This window comes from Phyllobates terribilis, unplaced genomic scaffold (assembly GCF_046119375.1).
Source record: "Phyllobates terribilis strain yellow unplaced genomic scaffold, ASM4611937v1 Scaffold_4__5_contigs__length_816908805, whole genome shotgun sequence".
Classification (NCBI taxonomy): domain Eukaryota; kingdom Metazoa; phylum Chordata; class Amphibia; order Anura; family Dendrobatidae; genus Phyllobates; species Phyllobates terribilis.
Genome location: NW_027362764.1, coordinates 446,980,328 through 447,008,288, shown reverse-complemented (window position 1 = coordinate 447,008,288; position 27,961 = coordinate 446,980,328). Strand labels below are relative to the sequence as shown.

The window sequence follows — 27,961 nt, the reverse complement described above, 5'->3', positions numbered from 1 at the left end:
TGTAACAAAGTGATCTATTTCAGCCATAACAGCATGGATGGATATATGTGATTGAGTGATATATACTAGGACATCATCAGCAAATAGAGAGCACTTGTACTCGGTGCCTCCCACCTCAATCCACCTAATATTGGGGTTATGGCGAATTGATGAGAGCAGGTGCTCCGTCACTAGGATGTATAAGAGAGGGGACAGAGGACATCCCTGCCTTGTCCCATTGGTGATTGTGAAAGGTGATGAAAATGTTCTGACGCACCCCGTGGGCCTTGGGACACCTGGAGCCGGACCCTTTTTGGTGAACGCTGGTGGTTGTAGTCTTCGTGGCGGCGACCCGGTTCCGTGGCTCAGGGTGGTCAAACCAGTGGCGGAACTATTTATGTGGTTTTGATGTTTAAATGTCCGACTACGCCACCCGTGGATTGCGGTCAGAGTGAACCGCCGCTACAGGGCAGACCGCTGAGGATGGTGTTGTGGGTGCAGCAGAGCGTAGCATAACTCCCCACGGGAGGAGTATAGCCTCAGGGCAGTGTATGCGGAGGATGGGGGTGATGGTGCAGGGCAGCAGCAGTAACGACACGGAGTCAGTGATGCAGTTCAGGGCCTTTACTCACAGTTCTTATTATCCAGACCACGTCTGCAGGTAACGGCTGCCCACGTCGTACTGTGCTCACCAGGTGAGGGGCTCAGACAACTCCCAGATAACTTTGGAGCGCTTCACAGGACCCCCTTTGTGTGTCCTTTGTCTGGCCTTTCTTACCAACACTTCTGTCCGGCTGCCTCGGGCCTCCTCTTGGTAAACTTGGCGCCAGTTTCCCTGACCCTATGTGGTGCCTTCCTAGCGGGTGTAGCGAGGGGCTGCGCCACATAAAATGTCAGAGCCTCCGGTTTCTAGCTGAGGGTCATTTCCTGCCTCCACTAGTTCGGCGACCGGTCTCCCCCTTTGGCCTGACCCCTCCACGCAGGTGGATTCGGGCGTGCGGTGGCGACTCGCCCGTCCGCACCCCTGGGATCCCTTCATTCCTCGTTCCTGGAGCCTTCTCTGCTCCTCTTCCTTCCTTCTCCCTCTTGCAGGCCTGGGCCTCTGTTACTAGGCCCGCCTCCGGAGCAGAGCTCATGCAGAGCCCCTGCTCCCTGCCACTTCTGCTCAGACTTCTCTGCACTGAACTAAGATGGTGCCCACCTTTTATACTCCCTTCTCAATGCACCCAGGAACTGCTTCCTCCCTGCTCCTGCACTACAGGGTTCCCCTTCCTCAGTGTTCCCTCCCCCCACTCCAGCCAGGGACAGGGACTGTCGTGCCCATCTCAGGGGCATATTGGTCGCCCTGCCCCACGGCAATGTGGTGTAATGCATGCAGGTGTCGGGTCCTGATCCACACTCCATCCTTACCTGAGAGTGAGATATCACACCTCTGGGTGAGGTGCAATACATCTGTAGCAACCGAGCCCTCAGGGTGCTACAGTTCCATTTATCTTCAGCCTAGGTGACATATTGTGATACAGGGCCGTGATTTTGGCTATAAAAGGGTCCCCTAGACCCCTACCCCAAGCTTTTTAAGAGAATCATATATGGCGTGCCAGGAGACTCTATGGAATGCTTTCTCAGCATCCAACGAGAGTATCTACTTACAAATTGTTAACTGCATCTAGCCCAGGAAATACTTTGTGCCTAGTAGCAGTGTCTGCTAGTCAGCGGATTATCCCGGCTGTTAAGCAAGCTACACCACCTGTAGTTTGGACACTTAATTTTTTCAAAGGAAATGTTTCGGGACCACGGGATACTCAGTGAAGAGCATCAGGAGGCACCCCAAGGCATAGGGGCTGGGACTGGCAGTAGGATGCCTTGTGGTGGACAGCCGAGCTCGATCCTTATAAAAGCTTTTTAACTGCAGCAGCTTTAGTGGACGCTACTGGAGCTGGACTTACGCGGCTGCTGGCATGAGACTTGCCCTCCAATAGATCCTTGTAAATGGATTTAAAGTGTATTCATTCAAATTAGAGAGACAATTTAAATTAAAAAACTTAGAGCTGCCTCCACCACAGGGGGGCTCGCTCGACCCACCAGCGGACAGGCACCAGTATTGGGAGAGGGGGGCTGGCCATCAGGGTTCACCGCGGCTCTGGCACAAACCCGGCGACACGGAGGTGGCACGGGCAGGAGCGGACTGAACGTGTCGGCTTCTCACTTTTTGGATTTTAGAAGGGCATGACATGCCTATATCTGTGTCTCCCCCTCCTTTTACTCCTCCACCTCTTTTCTTTTCTCATGACTATATGTACTTGTCACTTTTCCATGTGTTAGTTGTGTCTTCTGAGCAGTTTGTCAGCTTTTGGACACCTTTGAAGGTGTTTTCTTTGTGTTTCTATGTGTTTTTGTTTGCCTGCCATTGGTTTTAACGGTGTTCGAAGGTGTTCGACGAACAGTTCGACGAACAGTTCGGCGAACACACGGGTGTTCGACGAACCGAACCGAACTCGAACACTACGGGGGTGGCTCAACACTAATCGTGTTATTCAGTTGAAAAAAAAATGATTGCTCTCAGTAGGAGTAATAAAATAATAATATTGTAGATATAATACATTTTAATGGTTAATAAAAAGAAACTAATTGATGTTACAAAGCAAGACTGAAGACTTGAAGAGTACTTAGGTCTCTTTATCAGGCATGATATAGCAGAGTATCTGAAGAAATACACATATGTATACACAAAAAGAGCAGAGACATGGCATAAGGGATAAGGCTTTTTTTAGAGAAAAATATATTTTAAAAGCTGCAAGGGACTGAGTCATTTTGGAGATTAATTGGACAGGCAGATCACCGGCGACTGCTACTCGCTCAAAACCCTGGAGTAACAGGTCTCTGCCTAAATGTAGACTTAGCCAGAGACTAATCAATATAATGCAGTAGGGGACCTGTCTGTCCGATTAGTCTCCAGCACGGCTCAGTCCCTGGTGGCTTTTAAAGTGTGTTTTTAAAACATACCTGGCTAAGTTTATACAGTTAGTACCTGATACATGCTGCCTCTCAATTGGGCAGCATTTATCAGCTTTCAGGTTCTTCCTACATTAAAAGGTACCCAACACAAGGATAGAAGGGCTGATATTCAGACGCAAAAACTATTTGCATAATAATATATATGCAAATTGTCTCTTCAGAGAAAAAGAGGACTTGTACACTATAGCACCACCTATTGGAAGTAGCAATCCTACAAGTCACAATCAACCCTTTAACGAGTCATGCAATATGACTTAGGATAAAAGCCAAATCAGAATCTCAATTTGCAGACACGGTGTTTCGGGCTGTTGGCCCTCATCAGTGCAAAGTATGAGATCTGATTTGGCAAGGTGAGAGGCTCTGGACTGAGGTCTAAGGAGTAGCGTTTCTCCTTATGGAGAGTGACATACCAGCTCTGGCACGTCAAGGCACGTCATAATAATATAAGAATCCTTCAGTAGATTGTAGGAGAAGCATACTTTAACCCCTGAGCGCATTAGGCTATTCCAGTACGTCAGTGCAAGCGTGGAGAGGATTCAAGAGCTGCATTTCATCCCCACACAAAATATGCCAGCCTTATCAATAGACAGCAGAGGCCAGAGCTGAGCTACAAACCCTACAAACACTGCTATTGGCAATTTAGATGTGCTGTCAATTTTGTTAGCAGAAATGTAATGATTGCAGGACACCAGTGTGTTACCAGGAGTTACCTGCTGTAGGTCCACATGGTTGCTAGTGTGGCTTGTCTGCAGAGCTCCGCTAAAGGATGATATTTTTAAGGCGCCTTGACTTTTACCACAGTATTGCAGTAAATAGAACAGTCAAATGATCACAGGTTCAAGTCAGCACAGAAAAAAAACAGTTATTCTCCACCATCAACAGAAAAAATGTTACACGTTTCAGAAAGTAGTGAAACAAACCAAAAATATATATATTTTTTTACAAATAAAAAAAAAAAACTAAGCAAGATTGATAAAGCCATAATCATGTTGACTGGTAATTTTACCCATACAATGAATGGCATGAAAAAAAATGCAAAAACCTATAATGGGGAATTCCCCGAAGAAGCTAACGTGAAACGCACATTGTGGTACCTGCCCTCGCTCCATCCAGATTGTACTGATCTTATCTATGCATAAACATTTTGCTTGACATGTGGTATTCTGTATTGTAGGTTCTTTGTTTACATTTCTTATGCACTAGCTTTAATAGATTGATACAGCAACATATCATTACTAGGGTTTCATCCCTGTCTGTATTTATATCCATTGTGACAAATGTTTGTTGTATCATATTGGTACTAGTAATGAGCGAGCACTAAAAGGCTCGGGTGCTCGATGCTCTGGTCGAGCACATTGGAATACTCGGGTGCTCGACCCGAGCAATGAGCCCAAAGTAAGTCTATGGGAAACTCGACCATTTTTCAAGTGGCTCCCCCTGGCGGTCTGCAGAGGGCCTAAAAATTGCCCAAATCAATGGGAACAGTTCTTAAATGACATGGGGACAGCATGGGGAAGACCTCTGGAAGCATTTGTGACTCCCAGGTCACTTCTTCAACATCGTTGTCAGAGGTATTATGCCACTTTTACGGACTCACAATAAAACATACCAAAACGAAACCAAAATGGATTTTCCTGGGAAATATGTTAAGGAGCATCCTTTCCAGGGTATTGACTTGTAAATAAGGCAAAATAAATAACCAAAAACAAAAATGCTCCTCCACACCTTGGGCTATGCTCACACGTAGTGTTTTTGATGCGTTTTTTCACTTTTGCATTGCTTTCAGCCGTGATAAATGCATTCACCAGGAAATGTCATTTTAACATTTTACAACCTCATCTGGCCATGTGGTGTATGAGATATCATCAGATACATCGTGTTTCATTTATGAAGGAGGGACTCTGAAAGTCACAAAGCCTATTCTTATAGGGCAATCAGGCGGCCTTTACTATTCTTAAAGGGCCAGTAGTCGGCCCTCACTATTTTTAGAGAGCCATCAGCCGGCTATGTTTTATTGTTCCCATTACTAAAGAGTGGGTCTCCTATACTGTTATTGCGTATGCAGTGAGTGGCAGGGCTGCCCAAAATTTGGACGCACCCCAATGCCACTTTGAAAATTTGGATGCACCCCAATACCCCTTTGAAGAGACTTAGAGGAGGGCCTCCTGAAAATAATGTTCCCATTATTAGGAAATAGGTCTCCCATTATGTTTGCATATTAAGTGAATGCAAGGGTTGCCAAAAATTTGGAGGCACTCCAATGCCCCTTGGAAGAGACATGTAGGTCAGAGGGTCTCCTGAAAACAATGTTCGCATTATTAGGAAGTGGGTCTCCCATTGTGTTTGCCTATGCAGTGAATGCAAGGGTTGCCAAAAATTTGGAGGCACTCCAATGCCCCTTGGAAGAGACATGGAGGTCATAGGGCCTCCTGAAAACAATGTTCCCATTATTACGAAGTGGGTCTCCCATTGTGTTTGCCTATGCAGTGAATGCAAGGGTTGCCAAAAAATTGGAGGCACTCCAATGTCCTTTTGAAGAGAAGTAGAGGAGGGCCTCCTGAAAAAAAAGTTCCCATTATTAGGAAGTGGGTCTCCCATTGTGTTTGCCTATGCAGTGAATGCAAGGGCTGCCAAAAATTGGGAGGTACTCCAATGCCCCTTGAAAGAGACGTGGAGGATGGCCTCATAAAAAATTTTTCCCATTAGAAAGGAGCGGGCCTTCTATACTTGTAAAGCTCATGCACTAAGTGTATGGACTGACAAACATTTACCCCTGGGGGGTATACATTAACATACTGTATAAAAATTTTTTTTTACGGGCATCATAAACACCCTTTAAAAAAATTATGTGGGTGTTGCCTCATGGACCACGTTCACCCTGGTGATATGGTGATGGAGGATGAGGAGAAGGAGGAATACAAGAGCAAATAGTCGAAATCAGGGAGCGTATACCCATGTGTGGGTGCGACGAGGTGCATGGGAATACACCTCCCAAAAAAAGACATTGTATTTAAGTTTGTGTTACGCTGATATCATTAGGTGGTGTTGAGAAGTCCATCCAAATCTAGCCCTTGTTCATTTTTATAAGAGTCAGCCTGTCAGCATTTTCAGTTGAAAGGTGGATGCGCTTATCAGTTATAATTCCACCAGCGGAACTAAAAACCCGCTCTGATAAAACGCTGGCGGCAGGGCAGGCCAGGACCTCCAAGGCATAGAGAGCCAGTACATTCCACATATCCAGCTTTGATACCTAATAGTTACTGTATATGGCACAGAGGAATCACGGAGGACGTTGGTACGGTCGGCAAGGTACTCCCTCAGCATCTTCCCAAACTTTGCACTCCTTGTGAGAGTACCAGGCGCCTCATGGCCTGTGCAATGGGAGGGGCTGAGAAAATTCTCCCAGAACTTTGAAAGTGTTCCCCTGACTCTGCTGGATTGAAGTTGTGTCTCTCTCACCTGTACTCCTTGGTTGTCCAACGAACTGTGACCTCTGCCGCCAGCGTTTTCAGATGGGAATTTTTTTAATAGTTCCTCAAAAAGGGCCTTCTGGTACAGCCCCATTTTTGTAGACCTTTCTCCCTCAGGAATAAGAAATATAAAGTTTTCCTTGTAGCGTGGGTCTAGAAGTGTCACCAACCAGTAATGACTGTCACTCAAAGTTTTGAGAACGCGAGGGTCGTGGGAAAGGCAGCATAACATAAACTTGCCCATGCGTGCCAGACTGCTAACAGGCAAGACTTCAGTATGCTCACCAAGAGGATGACTGACCATGCTCTCCTCCTCCTCCTCTCTGTTCTCTAGCCATCCACGCTGAACAGACGGTATGACAGCTGTGCAGGTAGTACCGTCTATAGTGCATGAAGCTCCTATTCTTCCTCCTCCTCTTCCTCATTGTCACCCAATCCAAGTTGGGATGAGATGAGGCTGGGCTGTGTGTAATCACCATGTATGGTTCCTTGCTCCATCTCATCGTGATCTGCCTGCAATGCATCCTTTTTGATTGTGAGCAGAGAGCATTTCAGAAGACAGAGAAGCGGGATGGTGACGCTAATTATGGCGTCATTGCCGCTCACCATCTTGGTGGAGTCCTCAAAGTTTTTGAGGATGGTACATATGTCTGACATCCATGTCCACTCCTGAAGTCTTATGTGTGGAGTCTGAAATGAATACCGATAGCCTTGATGATGCTGGTACTCACCAACTTCCCACTTCTGCTCACAAATCCTTCCCAACATCTGAAGTGCAGAGTTCCAACGCGTGGGGACATCACACACCAGTCTGTGAGCCAGAAGCTGCAAACGCTGCAGAAACACGGCAAGGGCGGCGGAAGCTGTAGGTGATTTTCTAAAATGGGCACACAGGCGGCGTACTTTAACAAGCAGATCCGGCAGCTCCGGGTAGGATGTGTGAAACCGCTGAACCACAAGGTTAAGCACATAGGCCAGCCATGGTAAGCGTTTGAGCTCACCTTGCCTCAGAGCCGCCACCAGGTTCCGGTCATTGTCACACACGACCATGCCTGGCTGCAGGTTCAGCACTGTGAGTCACAGATCTGCCTGCTCTTTCAGAGCTGTCCACAACTCTTCAGCATTGTGTGGTTTGTCACCTAAGCAAATTAGCTTCAGCACAGCCTGCTGCCGCTTGGCCGAGGCAGTGCCGCAGCTTGTGACTGATGTGGTCATTTTGGAGATGGAGGCTGAAGAGGAAGCTGAGGAGGATGAGGTACAGGAGCTGTAGACCGTGGGGGAAATCCTGATTAACCTAGGGCCCGCAATCCTTGGCGTCAGGAGGACATGTACCGTCCCAACATCCGACTGGGTCCTGGCTTCCACTATGTTAACCCAGTGTACCTCCAGCGAGATGTACCATCCCTGCCCACAAGCACTTGTCCAAGTGTCCGTGGTTAGGTGGACTTTCCCGGTAACTGTGTTGTTGAGAGCACGGCTAATGATTTGGGACACGTGCTTGTGTAATGCGTTGATGGCACACCAGGAGAAATAGTGGCGGCTGGGGACCAAGTATCGAGGGACGTCCGCCGGCATAAGGTTGCAGAATGCTTCCGTATCCACGAGCCTGAAAGGCAACATTTTGAGCACAAGCAGTCGTGAAGTGTGAGAATTTAGTCATATGGCCTGTGGGGCGTTGGCTGCGTATTTGCGCTTCCATTCCAAGAACTGGGGTATGGACAACTGAACGTTGTGCAGGGACAAGGACGTGGACATGCTTCCTGATGCTGCTACTTGAGAGTGTGCAATGACTGGTGCAGGGCAGGAGGCATCTTTGCATGCACCATGGACAGGGGATTGGCTTGCGTGCACAACAGCAGAAGAAGCAATGGTGCCACCCGCAGACATTGTTCTTGAACCCTGGGGTTCGGCCCACAAAGTGGGGTGCCCGTCGTTTTGCCACCCCTGCTGATTCTGGCCTGGCAGGTGGTGCAAATCGTCTTTATGGGGATTATCGGCAGAGTCTTTAAAAACAACGAGACTCGGGAAGACCTAACAGTTGTACTGGCAACTTGGTTCGTTTTGGTGTTACGGGGAACGGTTGCCTGCCTTCTGTCTGTAGCCACCACACTGCTTCTTCCTGCCTGTTGGGGTGCTCTGCCTCCTTCCCCCTGTGTGCTGCTGTCCTCACTCTGCATGTCCTCATGCCAGGTTGGGTCAGTTACCATATCATCCTCCACCTCGTCTTCCACTTCCGCAACCTGGTCCTCCTCCTGACTTTCTGGAAATTGTGTCTCATCATTGTCCACCTCTTGGGACACTTTCCCACCATAGCCTTAGTGTGACCGTGGCTGCTCAAATATTTGGGCATCGCTACATGCGATCTCCTCTTGCCCCGCTTCAAGTAGACCGGGCGAGAGGCCCGAATCTATAAATGAAAAAAGTGAACAGCTCTTCAGAGTGTCCATGTGTGGGATAATTTGTCTCCAGGCTCTCGGCATGGTGAGAGGAAGGAGGATCAGGGTGAGGAATATGCGGTCCAGACTCACGACTACTGAGACTTGACCGTGTGGAAAACAGGGTGGTGGTGGTAGTGGCTAAGTGACTGGAAGCATTATCAGCTATCCAACCAACAACCTTTAGACACTGCTCTGGGTTCAATAGTGGTGTACTGCGGTCCCCTAGGAATTGGGACAGGAAGGTTGGGCGAGAAGGTGTGGGTGTTTGTTGTGGCACAATTTTAGCTTGCCCACGGCCTTGGCCTCTGCCTCTGCATGCACCATCACCATCACGTCCAGTTCCCCGTCCCTTGCCAATGCGCCTTGCCCATTTTAAATGGAGGACAATATCTTCCACGCTCACTACAAATGGCTGAATTTGGAGCGAAGTTATACGTAATCTGTGTGATGGAAAAACCACAGTTTTAAATACCAGGCCTGTAGGTAACTATTTTGAACAGCAAACCGGTGTCAAAAACTTCGCTGACACAGTGAAAAAAAATTTGAATGGAGGCCAGAAATGGCAGTATTTTCAGCACAATTATATGTGATCCATGTGATGGACAAACTACAGTTTTAAATAGCTGGTTTTTAGCTCTGTAATATGGAAAGAACCTGGCTGTGTTCTGCAGTGCCAACAAACAAATGGCGCAGAAAAACGGTTTTCTCTGGATTGCTTTTTAAGCAAATAAAGAGGATTAAGGTCCAAAAATTATTCCTGGCCCCTGAGACCTGGGCCTTTGTCTAGAAATATCTAAGAGCAGCAGAAATCAGAACTGGAATGGAGCCTCTTGTGCTATTTGCACTGCAGTCTGCTATATACACTGCCTGCCTGATATTTCTGCAGATGGATTAGTCCTCAGAAGAACTGTTTGTTGAGATGGATATGTGTAATGTACTTGTTTTCTCGCTACAGTACCAAATACACAACCAAATCTCTCCCTAGCTCAACAGCAGCTCTCCCTACACTGCCTGATTGCAGAGTAGTCTGACCAGCACAGCGGTGCCAGGTCTGATATAGACCTGATGATGCTGTGTGGCCAGCCAATCACTGTAATGCTACAACCACAATGGCTGTGGCATTACAATGAGTGGCAGGCAATCCCTGCATGTTGATTGGCACAATAAAGAGCACCAAACATGCAAGGTGGGGACCCGAGCATCCGCCCGAGCATCTCGCAAGTACTCGGCGAGCTCCGAGCATCTCGAGTACTGAGATGCTCCGGCGAGTACCGAGTACTTGCGAGTATGCTCGCTCATCACTCATAGGTACTTGTTGGATATACCTATCTAAATATATAAGCTGTGTTACCAGTTATTTTGACAGCATGGTATACTATACCATTTATAAATTATACCTTTTTATACCTTCTGCCACTTGCTGATTGCCAGCTTTACATGATATAACTCTATGCTGCATTACATAAGGTGTCTCATTTGACATCCTGGACAATTATTCTCATTGAATATTATCATTGACAAATTTCCTAATATACCGTATTTTTCAGACTATAAGACACACTTTTTTCCTCATAAAATTTTCCTCCGAATGCTATATTATTGTATGGCCGTGCATGGTGGTGGGTGTGGGGGAGTGGCAGCGAGGGATCAGCGGGGCACAGGAGGCAGCAGCCGCCTGCTGCAGCCTATACTGTGCCCACTACTAAAGAAAATGAATATTGCCTGGGGAGCAGTGAATATTAATTTTTCTTAATAGCCGGAGTGTGATGTGCTAGATTAAGTATTGCCGGGGGAAATAAAGCCGTTGTGTGACACCCTGCCCTCTCGTCTTGTCTGTTATAGTGGGTCATTATTGTAAGGTCAGCGAGGGATGAGAAGAACTGCCTGAAAATCCATAATGACCCATTGATTCTACCTTGACATCAAACACTTAAAGGGAACATGTCATCAGAAAATGACCCATTGTTTATTTAATGTTTTTGTTTTAATTACAACTTCCATTGGTTGTAGTGAATATTCATGGACTTTAATAGCGGGCACACTGACCGCAGAGCAGCAGCAGGAGCCATGCTGTGGTACAGTGCGCTGGCTATTGAAGAGAATGAATGGTCACTGCTCCCCATGCACAGAGTCCCGGAGTGGGGAGCAGTGACTATTCCAGCACAGCATCTCACACTGTGTGAGGGTGCATGGCAGGGACGCTATGCGCGCCCTGCCATGTGCGGCTCACATAGTGAGATTATTGGCAGCAGAGCAGGACAACACTGGAGGAGAGAGGAGGTGAGTATGATTGTTTATTTTTTTTTGTGGGCAGCGTGATGGGGGATCAAGAGGTGCCATACATACGAGGATAGGAGATCAAGCGGTGCCATGCATACCAGCATGGGGGCTCAAGGGGTGCCATACATACCAGGATGGGTGATCAAGGGGTTCCATACATACCAGGATGGGTTTTAGGGGGGGTTTGCCTTGCATATCATGATGGGGTATCTAGGGGTGCCATGCATACCAGTATTGGTAAATCAAGGGGTGCCATGCATACCAGGATGGGGATGAGGGGGGCCATACCTACCAGGATGGGTGATCAAGAAATACCATGCATACCACGATGGGGGCCCAAGGAGTGCCATACAAACCAGGATGGGTGATCAAGTGGTGCCAGGCATACCAGGATGGGTGATCAAGGGGTGCCATACATACCAGAATTGGTGATTAAGGGATGCCATGCATGCCAGGATGGGAAATAAAAGGGTGCCATGCATACCCGGATGGGGGATCAAGGGGTGCCATGAATACCAGGGTGGGGGATCAAGGGGTGCCATGCATTCCAGGATGGGGATGAAGGCCACGTATACCAGGATGGGATGGCGGCCATGCATACCAGGAAGGAGGGGCCATACATACCAGGATGGAGGATATTAACAGAATTGAGGGATGTTACCCCTATGCCAGTGTCAGCAGCAGACCCCCTTCCCCATAACAAGGCATCATGACCACATTTTTTGTTTAAATTTTTTTTCCTATTTTCCTCCTCTAAAACCTAGGTGCGTCTTATGTAGAGATGAGCGGTGTTCGACTAGAACTGTTCGCCAATCTCAAATTCGAGCTGTTTTGGGCGGTGTTCGAGTTGTTCGACGAACCCAAACGATTTGCAAAAAATTCGGCTGTTCGAGGTTATGTTCAATAACTGTTCGTGCACCAAAAGCGTGTCCTGCATGTCTGGCGCTATTTAGAGCACCAATCATGCAGGGATTGTCTGCCACTCACTGTAATGCCACAGTCATGGTGGTTGTGGCATTACAGTGATTGCCCAAATCGATGGGAACAGTGCCAACAGTGAAACATGAAAAGCCGGCAATTCAGCAGCGGCATACACCTGTACCCGACAATTTAGAACCGAAAGAATAGAGCTTCACACATAGATTAGATAGATATAAACATGTCAGCCACATATATATGAAGTACAGTGATAGTGTTGCTTACTGTACTTGTCATTTAGCGTAAAGGATTTATCAAAAAAAATAATAGTGTTTTCATGCACCGTCTCTTTAAAAAAGCCGGCCGGCAATTCAGCAGCGGTACCCGACAATTTAGAATAGAAGGAACAGAGAATCACACATAGATTAGATAGATAGAAACATGTCAGTCACATATATATGAAGTACAGTGACAGTGCTGCTTACTGTACTTGTCATTTAGCGTAAAGGATTTATTAAAAAAAAATAATAGTGTTTTCATGCACCGTCTCTTTAAAAAAGCCGGCCGGCAATTAAGCAGCGGTACCCGACAATTTAGAATAGAAAGAATAGAGAATCACACATAGATTAGATAGATAGAAACATGTCAGTCACATATATATGAAGTACAGTGACAGTGCTGCTTACTGTACTTGTCATTTAGCGTAAAGGATTTATAAAAAAAAATAATAGTGTTTTCATGCACCGTCTCTTTAAAAAAGCCGGCCGGCAATTAAGCAGCGGTACCCGACAATTTATTACAGACAGAATAGAGCTCCACACATAGATTAGATAGATAGAAACATGTCAGTCACATATATATGAAGTACAGTGACAGTGTTGGTTACTGTACTTGTCATTTAGTATTAAAATAAAGGATTTATTATTAAAAAAATTGGCGTGGGGTTCCCCTTAATTTTAGGCTCTAGCGGAGGTTAAGCAGACGGCTGGGGCAGATGTTTGAAGCCTGGGAAGGGGGTAATACCCACGGAGCTTCCCAGGCTACTAATATCAGCCCCCAGCTGAATACATAGCCTTTACTAGCTATTAAAATGGGGGACCCCCCAAAAAAAATGACGTGGGGTCCCCCCTAATTTAATAGCTAGCAAAGGCTAGGCAGACAGCTGGGGGCTGATATTAATAGCCCAGGAAGGGAGCCATGAATATTGGCCCCCTCCCAGGCTAGAAACATCAGCCGTCAGCCGCCCCAGAAATGGCGCATTCATAGGATGCGCCAATTCTGGCACTTAGCCTCGCTCTTCCACGCTGCCCTGGTGCGGTGGCAGGGGGTAATAGGGTTGGGGTTGATGTCAGCTTATAATGCCAGCTGACATCAAGCCCAGGTTAGTAATGGAGAGGCGTCTATAAGACACCCCCATTACTAACCCCATAGTCAAAGTTAAAAAAAACACAAACACCCAGAATAAAGTCCTTTAATTGAAATAAAGACACAATTCTTTATTGTTCTAAATTAAACCATACTTACCGTCACGCCCATTCCAGCTGAAGCCAACGATCTCCTGCAATAAAAGAAAAATAATAAAGCAACCTCATCCTTACCTTTCCATGGTTCCCACGACAGCTTCAGCTCTGCTACATCGAGATGACAGGCTGGACCGCAGCAGAACGCTGCCATCCAGCCTCTCATCCCGCAGACACTGAGAAGCGCAGGCTTGCTTGCGCTGCTCAGCGTCTCTCTGTGACGACATCGAGATGAGCCGAGTTCATGTCCAATGAACTCGGCTCACCTCATGCACGTCACTGACAGCGTGGGAAAATTCTCACGCTGAAGCGGTGAGTGCAGGAGAATTCTCCAACGCTGTCAGTGACATGCATAAGGTGAGCTCATGTCCAATGAACTCAGCTCACCTCCTGCACGTCACTGACAGCGTGGGAGAATTCTCCTGCACTCAGCGCTTCAGCGTGAGAATTCTCCCACGCTGAAGCGCTGAGTGCAGGAGAATTTTCCCACGCTGTCAGTGACGTGCATAAGGTGAGCTCATGTCCAATGAACTCAGCTCACCTCCTGCACGTCACTGACAGCGTGGGAGAATTCTACTGCACTCAGCGCTTCAGTGTGAGAATTCTCCCACGCTGAAGCGCTGAGTGCAAGAGAATTTTCCCACGCTGTCAGTGACGTGCATGAGGTGAGCCGAGTTCATTGGACATTAACTCGGCTCATCTGGATGCCCTCACAGAGAGACACTGTGGAGCGCAAGCAAGCCTGCGCTTCTCAGTGTCTGCGGGATGACAGGCTGGATGGCAGCGTTCTGCTGCGGTCCAGCCTGTCATCTCGATGTAGCAGAGCTGAAGCTGTCATGGGAACCATGGAAAGGTAAGGATGATGTTGCTTTATTATTTTTCTTTTATTTCAGGAGATCGTTGGCTTCAGCTGGAATGGGCGTGATGGTAAGTATGGTTTAATTTAGAACAATAAAGAATTGTTTGTTTATTTCAATTAAAGGACTTTTTTTCTGGGTGTTGTGTTTTTTTTAAATACTTTACTAGAAATTCATGGTGGTCATGTCTAATATTGGCGTGACCCCATGAATTTCTGGCTTAGGGCCAGCTGATAATGCCAAGCTGGCCCTAACCCCTTTATTACCCAGTGAGCCACCGCATCAGGGCCCTGGATGAGTTGGGTACAGCGCCAGAAGATGGCGCTTCTATGAACGCGCCATTTTCCGGGGTGGCTGCGGACTGCAATTTGCAGCGGGGGTGGCCCAGAAAGCTTGGGCCTCCCTGCGCTGCGGATTCCAGCCCCCAGCTGCCTAGTTGTACCTGGCTGGACACAAAAACAGGGCGAAGCCCCACGTCAATTTTTTTTAAATTATTTCATGAATTTCCTGAAATAATTTAAAAAAATTGAAGTGGGGCTTCGCACTATATTTGTGTCCAGCCAGGTACAGCAGGCAGGAACGGGCTGCCCCCATCCACCAGCTGCCTATTTGTACCTGGCCGGACACAACAATATAGGGAAGCCCTTTTTTTCTTAATTATTTCATGAATTTCATGAAATAATTAAAAAAAATTGAAGTGGGGCTTCGCACTATATTTGTGTCCAGCCAGGTACAGCAGGCAGGAACGGGCTGCCCCCAACCACCAGCTGCCTATTTGTACCTGGCCGGACACAACAATATAGGGAAGGCCTTTTTTTCTTAATTATTTCATGAATTTCATGAAATAATTAAAAAAAAAGTACGTGGGGCTTCGCCCTATTTTTGTGTCCAGCCAGGTACAACTAGGGAGCTGGGGGCTGGAATCTGCAGCGCAGGGAGGCCCAAGCTTTCTGGGCCCCCCCCCGCTACAAATTGCAGTCCGCAGCCACCCCGGAAAATGGCGCGTTCATAGAAGCACCATCTTCTGGCGCTGTACCCAACTCATCCAGGGCCCTGGTGCGGTGGCTCACTGGGTAATAAAGGGGTTAGGGCCAGCTTGGTATTATCAGCTGGCCCCAAGCCCAAAATTCATGGGGTCACACCAGTATTAGACATGACCGCCATGAATTTCTAGTAAAGTATTTAAAAAAAACACAACACCCAGAATAAAGTCCTTTAATTGAAATAAAGACACAATTCTTTATTGTTCTAAATTAAACCATACTTACCATCACACCCATTCCAGCTGAAGCCAACGATCTCCTGCAATAAAAGAAAAATAATAAACCAACCTCATCCTTACCTTTCCATGGTTCCCACGACAGCTTCAGCTCTGCTACATCGAGATGACTGGCTGGACCGCAGCAGAACGCTGCCATCCAGTCTGTCATCCCCCAGACACTGAGAAGCGCAGGCATGCTTGCGCTCCTCACTGTCTCGCTGTGACGGCATCCAGATGAGCCGAGGTCATGTCCAATGAACTCGGCTCACCTCATGCGCGTCACTGACAGCGTGGGAAAATTCTCACGCTGAAGTGCTGAGTGCAGGAGAATTCTCCCACGCTGTCAGTGATGTGCATGAGGTGAGCTCATGTCCAATGAACTCAGCTCACCTCCTGCACGTCACTGACAGCGTGGGAAAATTCTCCTGCAATCAGCGCTTCAGCGTGAGAATTTTCCCACGCTGTCAGTGACGTGCATGAGGTGAGCCGAGTTCATTGGACATGAACTCGGCTCCTCTGGATGTCGTCACAGAGAGACGCTGAGCAGCGCAAGCAAGCCTGCGCTTCTCAGTGTCTGCGGGATGACAGGCTGGATGGCAGCGTTCTGCTGCGGTCCAGCCTGTCATCTCGATGTAGCAGAGCTGAAGCTGTCGTGGGAACCATGGAAAGGTAAGGATGAGGTTGCTTTATTATTTTTCTTTTATTGCAGGAGATCGTTGGCTTCAGCTGGAATGGGCGTGATGGTAAGTATGGTTTAATTTAGAACAATAAAGGATTTTGTCTTTATTTCAATTAAAGGACTTTATTCTGGGTGTTTGTGTTTTTTTTAACTTTGACTATGGGGTTAGTAATGGGGGTGTCTTATAGACGCCTCTCCATTACTAACCTGGGCTTGATGTCAGCTGGCATTATAAGCTGACATCAACCCCAACCCTATTACCCCCTGCCACCGCACCAGGGCAGCGTGGAAGAGCGAGGCTAAGTGCCAGAATTGGCGCATCCTATGAATGCGCCATTTCTGGGGCGGCTGACGGCTGGTGTTTCTAGCCTGGGAGGGGGCCAATATTCATGGCTCCCTTCCTGGGCTATTAATATCAGCCCCCAGCTGTCTGCCTAGCCTTTGCTAGCTATTAAATTAGGGGGGACCCCACGTCATTTTTTTTGGGGGGTCCCCCATTTTAATAGCTAGTAAAGGCTATGTATTCAGCTGGGGGCTGATATTAGTAGCCTGGGAAGCTCCGTGGGTATTACCCCCTTCCCAGGCTTCAAACATCTGCCCCAGCCGTCTGCTTAACCTCCGCTAGAGCCTAAAATTAAGGGGAACCCCACGCCAATTTTTTTAATAATAAATCCTTTATTTTAATACTAAATGACAAGTACAGTAACCAACACTATCACTGTACTTCATATATATGTGACTGACTTGTTTCTATCTATCTAATCTATGTGTGATGCTCTATCTTTCTGTTCTAAATTGTCGGGTACCGCTGCTGAATTGCCGGCCGGCTTTTTTAAAGAGACAGTGCATGAAAACACTATTATTTTTTTAAATAAATCCTTTACACTAAATGACAAGTACAGTAAGCAACACTATCACTGTACTTATTATATATGTGACTGACATGTTTCTATCTATCTAATCTATGTGTGAAGCTCTATTCTTTCTGTTCTAAATTGTCGGGTACAGATGCTGAATTGCCGGCCGGCTTTTTTAAAGAGACGGTGCATGAAAACACTAATATTTTTTTTAATAAATCCTTTACACTAAATGACAAGTGCAGTAACCAACACTGTCACTGTGCTTCTTATATGTGTGACTGACATGTTTCTATCTATCTAATCTATGTGTGATGCTCTATTCCTTCTTGTCTAAATTGTCGGGTACCGGTGTATGCCGCTGCTGAATTTGCCGGCCGGCTTTTTTAAAGAGAGTGTCTTCTGAGCAGTTTGTCAGCTTTTGGACACCTTTGCAGGTGTTTTCTATGTGTTTCTATGTGTTTTTGTTTGCCTGCCATTGGTTTTAACGGTGTTCGACGGTGTTCTAAGGTGTTCGACGAACAGTTCGACGAACAGTTCCTCGAACATCCCGGTGTTCGACGAACCGAACCGAACCCGAACACTACGGGGGTGGCTCAACACTAGTCTTATGGTCCGGTGCTTGTTATAGTTCGAAAAATACGGTACTTTCAATGGTATAGTACATCTTGGTTGACATATAAACATGTCATTTTACTTTCCAGTACCCCATTAGTATTACCTCTATCGGTGGCATCTCTTTGTCACTTCCTTTCCCCATCAATTGTATGTTTTATTGGTTTTATTGATATACTTAATAAAAATAACATTTTACCTCAGAGCTGTACTAGCTTCCTGGTTATTTCTTGGATTTTTGAGTGTTTTGAAAGTGCAGCAACATATAGGCTGTTTATTTTCAAATTTGTTATTATTGAATAAGATATACCCACCAATTCCATTTTGGCCATTTCATCACTGCATCCCTGATTCTCCCCAAGGGTGTTTACATTAGCTTCAAATGGCACAGGATAAATTTTCCACCAGTCCACTACAGCCAATCACTGGAATCAGTGGTATGTAGCACAACACTGCTAAAGCCAATTTATACAGAAGACCAGCTGGGAGAATCAGGGACACAGCACGGGAATGTCAGGGGAATAGGAGAGTAAATAAATTAATACACATGCCATAGAAACAACTTAATTGAAAAATTCTTCATACCATTTTGGAAAGTGGAAGTAGTTAGCTATGAAAATATCCTCAGACTCCTTGTGAGACCATATGCTGGTGCGGTTGGCCCAGGGTTCCTCCTAATTCAGGTCAATGCCAGACCTCATGTGGCTGGAGTGTGTCAGCAGTTCCTGCAAGATGAAGGCATTGAAGCTATGGACTGGGCCGCCCCTTCCCCAGACCTGAATCCGATTGAGCACATCATATCTCACTCCATCCACCAGCGTCACGTTGCACCACAGACTGTCCAGGAGTTGGCGGAAGCTTTAGTCCAGGTCTTGGAGGAGATCCCACAGGAGACCATCCGCAACCTCATCAGGAGCATGCCCAGGCGTTGTAGGGAGGTCATACAGGCACGTGGAGGCCACACACAAAACTGAGCCTCATTTTGACTTGTTTTAAGGACATTACATCAAAGTTGGATCAGCCTGTAGTGTGTTTTTCTACTTTAATTTTGGGGGTGACTCCAAATACAGGCCTCCATTGGTTAATAAATTTGATTTCCATTGATGATTTTTGTGTGATTTTGTTGTCAGCACATTCAACTTTTTCAGAACAAAGTATCCAATGAGAATATTTCATTCATTCAGATCTAGGATGTGTTATTTGAGTGTTCCCTTTATTTTTTTGAGCAGTGTATGAATCAAGCATTCCTATTGTAAAGTATGTGTGTACAGAAATTAAAAATATGCTTATTGAAATCCAAATACCATTTTGATATTGAATGTTTTACAATGTTGCTTTTACATTGTTGTAGCCATTATTCTTACACTCAAATTGCAACTCAAGCATATTTTCTTTATATCTCACAGAAGTACAATAAATATGAAAGTGATATTTGACAAGTCCACTCTGTAAAGTGTGTGTTTCCTTACAGCTCATACAGACAGTAAGTGCTGTGGACAAAGATGAACCTCCACGAGGACATACATTTTTCTTTGAAATGGTACCAGAATTTTCCATAAATCCGAACTTTACAGTTGTTGACAATAAAGGTAAAATATTTGACAGCAATATAATATTAGTTATACAACATATTTGTTATTCTTGTTCACATCTCTTAACATTTTCATCTTGTTTTATAATTCCAGACAATACAGCAAGTATTTTAACAAAAAGAAACAAATATAATCGTCATAAAATTAGTGCATATACATTGCCAGTTATTATTTTTGACAATGACTATCCTGTTCAGAGCAGCACTGAAACATTGACTATACAGGTATGTGCCTGTGACAGCAAAGGCAATATACAGACATGCAGTGCTGAAGCTTTCTTCCTTCCAGCTGGACTGAGCACTGGTGCATTAGTTGCGATTTTACTTTGCATCATCATACTTCTCTGTAAGTTCTATTTCTTCTGAAAATGTTTTAATTATGTGCGCTTGTGTTAACAAAATTTTGTGCTGTATACATGATTTGTGCAAACATGTATAGTTTATTGCAGGGATGTCAGGCTCAAACACACAGAGGGCCAAAATGAAATACTTGGACAAAGTCGCGGGCCAACCAGTATACAGTATAATGGACCCCACACAGTCCTGCATACAGAATAATGGGCCCCACATAGTCCTCCATACAGTATAATGGTCCCCACATAGTCCTCCAGGCAGTATAATGGCCACACATAGTCTTCCATACAGAATAATGGGCCCTACATAGTCCTCCATACAGAATAATGGACCACACAAAGTCCTATATGCAGAATAATGGCCCCACATAGGGGTGGTGGTTGTGGTGTCGTGGGCCAAATATAATCGTCCTGCGGGCCAGATTTGACCCACGGGCCACAGTTTCACATGTATATGTTATCATCTCTTAATCCCAATTAGTTTTTCCGCTTCTACGTAGAAATGATGAGATGACACTCAGACATACACGTGATATATGGAAGTAAATACTAATTTGGCCACAGGGTGATATTATATTGAAGAAAGTTCTTTACTGTAGATGGATGAACATGAACATAATGTGTTACAAAATGTATTAAAGTGAAAGAGCAGGGTTTATATACTGTCAGTGTGTTTAGTTTAACAAACCTGAAACAGCAGATTTGCCATTAGCAGACATTGGTAAAACTTCACATACAGACATGCTCAGAATTGCACATTAATCAGAAAGTAGTTCTACTACAGTGCCAGAAACAGAAGGCATTTTTTTCTGCAGGTTTTTTTTAAGCCAGTAAGGAAAGTATAAAAAGACAAAACATACTTCTCTGTGTGTATACACTCCTTGTTTAAGAAAAAAAATACACCAAACCATCCTGCTTGATTCTGGTGTATGGGTTTAACAATAAGGAGACTAATGGTAACTTTTGTTAAAGACATATGTTAACATCTGGGGGTCCCAAAGAAAAAGTTCTAATTGGTTCCTCCCTTATCCCCACTCAATGAAAAAATTGTCACAGTAGACATGATGTCCCTAAAGTGCCCCCCACACAGTATATTCTAGTTCCTCCACACCAAGTATCATGGTCCTCACACCCAACCATTCAGTATGATAGCTCAAACAGCATATCACACACTATGATAGCCCCCACAGCCCACAACACACAGCACAGTATAATGCCCCTACTATATATCCCACAGAAACATGGTCTCCAGAGCTTCCAACACACAGTATCATGGTTGTCATACCCTACCACAAACACAGAGTATCATGGCCCCCACAGTCTCTACACACAGTTTGATGCTCCCATAACCCCATCATGGTATGATTATTACCACATCCCTAACACAGTTTGATGCATTCATAGACCCCTGCAGCCTCCCACCAAGTAGAGTGCCCCCCCCCCAGTATGGTAGCCCCCATACACAGTATCACAGGCTCCAAATGCCCCCACACACATTATATTTTCCCATGCAGCTCTCCAAACACAATGTAATGGCCCTTACAGCACTCCACAGCCTCTTAAACACAGTATCATGGTCTTCATGCCACTACACACAGTATCATGACCGCACAGCCCCCACACACTGTTTGATGCCTCCATTTTTCCACCCATAGTATGATGTCCCCTCAGCCCCACATATGGTTTCATATCCCCCACCACACAGTATCTTGGCACACACAATATTATTCCCACACATCCTCCCACACAGTATGATGTTCCTCCGTATGAATGCCCTATATTCTGCATCAAGCCTTCACATAACCATCAACTGTATGATGCTCCTACAGCCCCTCACACAGTATCTTGGTTCATAAAGCACAGCATAATGGCCCCCACAGTCCCAAACACACACTATCATGGACAACACAGTCCCTACACAAAGTATGATGCCACCTGCATTTCCCACACAGTATGAAGGCCCTCACATTCCCCACACATCAGTATGATGTCTCCCACAGCCTCTCACACATGGTCTCTACAGCTTGCAAACAGTATGATTCCCCAAAATTTTACAGTTCCCCCACAGCATGATTCCCCTGCAGTCCTCCACACTGTATCATGGTTCACAGAGCCCTCTTAACAGTATCATGCCTGCATAGAACCCCTCATTCACATTATCATGGCCACCACAGCTTGCCCCCACACAGTATCATAACACACATGATATGATGCCCAGAGTATACTGATTTCCATACCCAGTACCATTGCCCCCATAGGTTCCCTCACACATTATTATGCCACCACAGTCTGTCACAGAGAGCATTATGGACCTCAAATAGAATATCATTGACCCAAAGTCTCTCACACACAATATTGTGACCCTGAAAGCACCCCACAAAATATGATGCCCCAAAGTCCCCCACAAATACTATGATAACTCCCACAATTCACAAACAGAATCATAACCCCCACATATCCACACACACAGTATGATGCCCTCACAGTTCCCCCTCTTAGTATGATGCCCCCACATCCTGCCACAGAGTATTATGCTCAGCTCACCACAGTCCCCATACAGTATGATATTCCCATAGCCCCCTCCCACAGTATTTAGGCCTCCACAACTCCCCCACACAGTATCATGGCACACATTATGATGTCCCTGCAGCCTCACAAACAGTATGATGCTCCACGAAACAGTATAATGTCCCCACAAATACAGTATCATGGCCCCAAAAATCCAACACACAGTATTTTGGACCTCATAACCCTCCACACACAGTATAATGGCCTCCACAAACAGTATGATAACACCCACTGTCCTCTACAAAAAAATATTATGGCCCTCACAGCTCCCCATACACAGTATGATAGCCCTCACAGCCCCTCACATAACATGATGGCCCCAATAGACTTCCTCACAAATATAGTATCATGGCTTCTTTTGCCCCATTCCCACAGTATGATGCCTGCTCAGTACCCCACACACAGTTGAATGGTCCCCATATCAATAACATAGATTATAATAGCTTCCAAAGTACCTCACACACAGTTTGATGAGGCTCGCGTAGTCTGCCACTAATAGCGGTATGTCACTCACTAGTGTATATGAAATGTGCATTTTCCATAAGAACATTTTTCCACTAATATAATGACCTGTTGATCAGTTTTAGCCATAGCTATATAAATAAGAATTCACTAATTGATACAATATGTAACATACATAATGAGTGCTTCATATAAATGAATGATAAGATGAAATATTTCTCATGAACATTATTAAAACACAAGTTACATTTTTTATCGTATGGTTCAATAATGTCACAAAATAATTTCTAATTACTCATTCAACAAACAAAATCAAAAATATTATAAACATTCTGTAAGAGTAAAATATTAAATATTTCCTAATTTCCCTTTCAGCATTAGTAGTCCTTTTTGCGGCTCTGAAGAGACACAGAAAAAAAGAACCATTAATAGTTTCAAAGGATGATGTGCGAGATAATGTTGTGACCTATAATGATGAGGGAGGAGGTGAGGAGGATACGCAAGCTTTTGATATTGGAGCACTAAGAAATCCTGAAGCTAGAGAGGAAAATAAACTTAGAAGAGATATCATCCCTGACACTATATTTCATATACAAAGACCAGCTCCTCTGTTGGAAAATGTTGATGTTCAAGATTTTATTCAACGGAAAATAAATGAAAATGATACAGATGCAACTGCTCCTCCATATGACTCACTTGCAACCTATGCTTATGAAGGTAATGACTCCATTGCTGAATCTCTAAGCTCTTTGGAATCCCTTGAGGTTAACGAGAATCATGATTACCGGTATCTTAATGACTGGGGTCCTCGATTTAAAAAACTCGCCGATATGTATGGCGGGGATGAAAGTGACTGATGAAAAACATACTTTAATTGATTTCTAGTAGTGATGAACTATTTAAACGTCTACAAATTACATCCAACACAGTTATTTATTCTGGATATAGTAAGTACTATTTTCCTGCCATTGGTACAGAAGAATTAACAAGCTATTTGATTGATGTTCTTTAATCTACAGGAGTATGCATAAAAGTAATACGAATATAATGGAACACTGTTCTGTGCCTTTAATGACTATTCTATTTTAGCATTAGCTTGCACACAATGTAAAATAGATAAAAAATAGACTTATTGTTTTAAATTAAACCAAATTGAAAAGTTAAGTATTACAATTATTTGAAAGAAAAGATGTTTTGAATGTTATTTAATGAATTAGAATGTCTGTAATTGTGTGTTTGCTCTATTTTTTACAAAGGAAAAACTATATTTTTGTACTGTTTTGGAATAAAAATAATTGTTATACAAGTGTTTGCTACATTTTACAAAATATTTGATTTAAAAATGTTCAATTAAGTTTCTATTTTTAATTTCTACATGTTTGTCCTGTCTGTATGTGTATGTACTGCATATCTATTTGTGTGTGTTATAGGCAAAGTGATATGATTTAAAACAAGAAAACTGCTAAAGAATTAAATTTGTTTTATATTTAATTAGGCTAGTTTATAACATTTATAACAGATACAACCAAATATGTTTGAAAAAATGGAGTCATATAATTTGTATGTTTGTAATTTAATATACACTGATTAAACATAATATTAACCATGTCATATACCGTGATGTAACTAGATGTTGCAGTGAGGCTGAACATATTTGGATTGGTTCAGGCGCTGAGCTTGTATAATACCCAGTAGATGCTGGATGTATAAAATAGCCAGCATCTGCCTGTAACAACAGTGACCAGAGAAAGCTTTATTTGCTTCACTTTATTGAACAAATGAAGCTGTCAAACACTGACAGGGATGTTTAAGTAGCTTATTTGCCAGTACGCCCCTGCATCGGCTCCAATCAGTTCTTTATGATGCATTTGTGAGGTGTCGATGGATTATCAGGACAGTCTGGGGCCTATTAAACACCTTTATTAATACTATGTTGGTCCTCTTACAAAGCCCAGCTGGTCTTCAAAGGAAGGCATTTATTCACCTACACATCTCAACTTGGAAATTGTAACAAACACCAAGAAGGAAAAGTCATGGATTTATGGTAATCACAGGATTTATGAACATGTTAATAATATGCAAATGATGACATAATGGAAATAAAATTTCAAAACTTCTCTATTAAATCCGTAACCGATATGAGCTCCATGCAGAGCATTATCTGCTCTTAAATTACTTAGCTTACTATCTATGAGGTTATTAATGGTTGTCTGACAACTGTTGTGCCCCACTAAGTATGCTTCAGCAAACAAATCATCAAGATTCGCTGCTGGCAGCACCCTTTCAATTTGCCGACTAATGTCATCCCAAATGTGCATTATGGAAGACATGTCCAGAGATGATTAAGGCCACAGTAGAATATTTAAGCCTGGAAAGCAACTCACAATGGCTTGAGAAATATGCAGCCTTGCATTTTTGTGTTGAAAGACTGTTCCTGAGACAATTTGGAGCTTTAGCGTAGTTAGTGTACCTGTTACGAAAACTAGTGGGGTCCAGCTACAAAACGTTATGTCACCCCACTCCTTAGCCCAGAAGATAAGGACTGGTGTGATGTTCTCTTGTGAAGGTCTCTTCATGGTGTAACCTATGTGGTCTCCAGATCAATTTTCAGCTATTATTGCATTTAAAACAAAAACAGTATGCAAGAGCATTTAAGAAGGAATGTCACACTGGTCATAATCTGGGGATCATGATATGGGAGGCATAATGTCTGGTAGCTTGACCCCTCTAGTCTTCATTTCAGATACACTAGCAGCTCAGAGTTACAATTATCTTTTTGATGAACTATTGGTGCAACAATTTCTCCAAAGTGTCCCAGGAGCCATTTTTCAATGCAACAGTGCCAGACCACATGTTGTTTGTGCTACTGTGGGCAATCTGTGTGGATACAATTATCTGCATGATCTTCAAACTTGTCTCCCATTGAGCATATCTGGAATGTCATTTGGCAATTGCAAAGGCAGCTGCCATCAGTGGATCTTGACAATTGCCTAGGTACATTAAGAGTGGCCAAGTTACAGTATGCCAAGGCATGTAACTGTATGCATTTCTGTTTGTGGAACAGTACATTATATTGTAGATTTAATGGTGTCATTCATTTAAAAAAAATCAAGCACTCACATGGCTATATCTGCTAAAAAGCAGATAGTCTAATTGAGAAAAATTCTCCTTATGGAGGATTCCAACCTGGACTCGGTCAGAGGCCTCTCAACTAGTCAAATCAGAATTTCTGCTTTGCACTGATGAGGGGCCAATTCCAGAAGTGCCATGCAGAAAGACTCCTACTCAAAAAGATTGAATGCTCTCATATATTCAAAGGATACATCAACAAAGTGCAACAAATGGTGTGCGAATTTATGCAATCACATTATTTTAGTTTTTTATTTTTTTAACTTGTTTTCAATTGAATTGTACAGATTGTAGTTGACATTAAAGGTGGAAAAAAGTTTTGAAATTATTTTTCTTCGTATGATCTTTTTTACATAACAAAAATCCTGACATTTTAACAGGGGTGTGGAAGCTCTTAATATCCATATTAGCTCATAAGAGTGGATAGTGTGGCAGTAATAGTTCATATTAGAAGACAGTGTGTTGGTTTTAGCTAATAAAAGATGACAGTTTAACTGATATAGCTAATGAGTCAGGACTATGTGGCATTTATAACCAATAAGGGCAGACAGTGTGGTTGTTGTACCTAATAAGGACAGACAATGTGTTCGAAATAGTGGCGGCTGGGGACTGAGTTCCAAGGGACGGCCGCTGCCATAAGGTTGCGGAATGCTTCCGTCTCCACGAGCCAAAAAGGCAACAGTTTGAGCGCAAGCAGTCGTGAAATGTGAGAATTTAGTAGTGTGGCCTGTGGGGCGTTGGCTGCATATTTGCGCTTGCGTTCCAAGGACTGGGGTATCGACAACTCTACGCTGTGCTGGGACATGGACGTGGACGTGCTTCCTGATGCTGCTACTTGAGAGTGCTCAATTACAGGTGCAGGGCAGGAGGCAGCTTCGCATGCACCATGGACAGGGGATAGGCTTGCATGCACAACAGCGGAAGAAGCAATGGTGCCACCCGCAGACACTGTTCCTGGACCCTGTGGTTCGGCCCACAAAGTCGGGTGCTTTGCTGCCATATGCCTGATCATGCTGCTGGTGGTCAGGCTGCTAGTTTTGCCACCCCTGCTCATGCTGGCCTGGCAGGTGGTGCAAATGGCCTTTTTGGGGTTATCTGCAGAGTCTCTAAAAAATAACCAGACTTGGGAAGACCTAACAGTTATACTGGCAACTTCCTTTGTGTTGGTGTTACGGGGAACGGTTGCCTGCCTTCTGTCTGTGGCCACCACACTGCTTCTTCCTGCCTGTTGTGGTGCTCTGCCTCCCTCACCCTGTGTGCTGCTGTCCTCACTCTACATGTCCTCCTGCCAGGTTGGGTTAGTTACTATATCATCCACCACCTCATCTTGCACTTCCGCACCCTGGTCCTCTTCCTGACTTTCTGGCAATTGTGTCTCATCATTGTCCACCTCTTGTGACACTTTCCCACCGTCGCCTTCGTATGAGCGTGTGTTAGGCCGGTATGCAGGAGAAGGGCTTTCTCATGGCGTCCAGCCAGGCCCTTTCCTGCTGGTCAGTAACTGTCAGCATTTAGGTTCAGTTCTAGGGATTCTAAGTGTGGTTTCTGCTCATGTGCCGCTAAGCCACGCCCCCTTGTGATCATGTTCCGCTAAGCCACTCCCCATTTTGGTCATGTGACACTAAGCTACGCCCCCTGCTGTATGGTACAGCGTGGTTGGTTGTCCTGGGGGGCTGGGGTTGTCTCTAGTGTAATTAAGGGCTCAGTGGGCTCCTCCCCGGTGCCTAGTCTATCTCTTTCTATCCTGGCGTGAGTTCTCTGGCAGTAAATGCAGTGTGTGAGAGTCGTTGTCATGGGTTCCTGCTGAAAGCTCCCTAGTCATCCTAGCCATCAATTAGGGCTAGGGGAATGCTGTGAGCAGCATGATCTACCATGTCAGTTCACCGGTTGGTGTCCACGCCACGGAGGTGTCCTTGCTACTGATCCAGCATTCCAGTGTCCGCCATTGTATGTGTGGTCACACTGCCAC

The 27,961-nt window shown here is 44.8% G+C and overlaps 1 protein-coding gene across 2 annotated transcripts in view; it reads left to right on the top strand.

Annotated features, from left to right (window-relative positions):
- LOC141265486 (cadherin-9-like) overlaps positions 1-26,298 on the top strand; it is a 567,900-nt gene extending 541,602 nt beyond the window's left edge. Inside the window, exons 10-12 of one of the 2 annotated variants that reach the window (XM_073678637.1) lie at positions 19,361-19,478; positions 19,575-19,826; positions 23,239-26,298. In XM_073678637.1, the coding sequence (XP_073534738.1) occupies positions 19,361-19,478; positions 19,575-19,826; positions 23,239-23,720 (852 nt within the window). In that variant the 3' untranslated portion in view covers positions 23,721-26,298. Of the gene's footprint in view, positions 1-19,360; positions 19,479-19,574; positions 19,827-23,238 lie in introns of those variants that run through there. The other variant, XR_012320104.1, reaches the window with a different exon arrangement.
- The last annotated feature ends 1,663 nt before the right edge of the window (positions 26,299-27,961 follow it).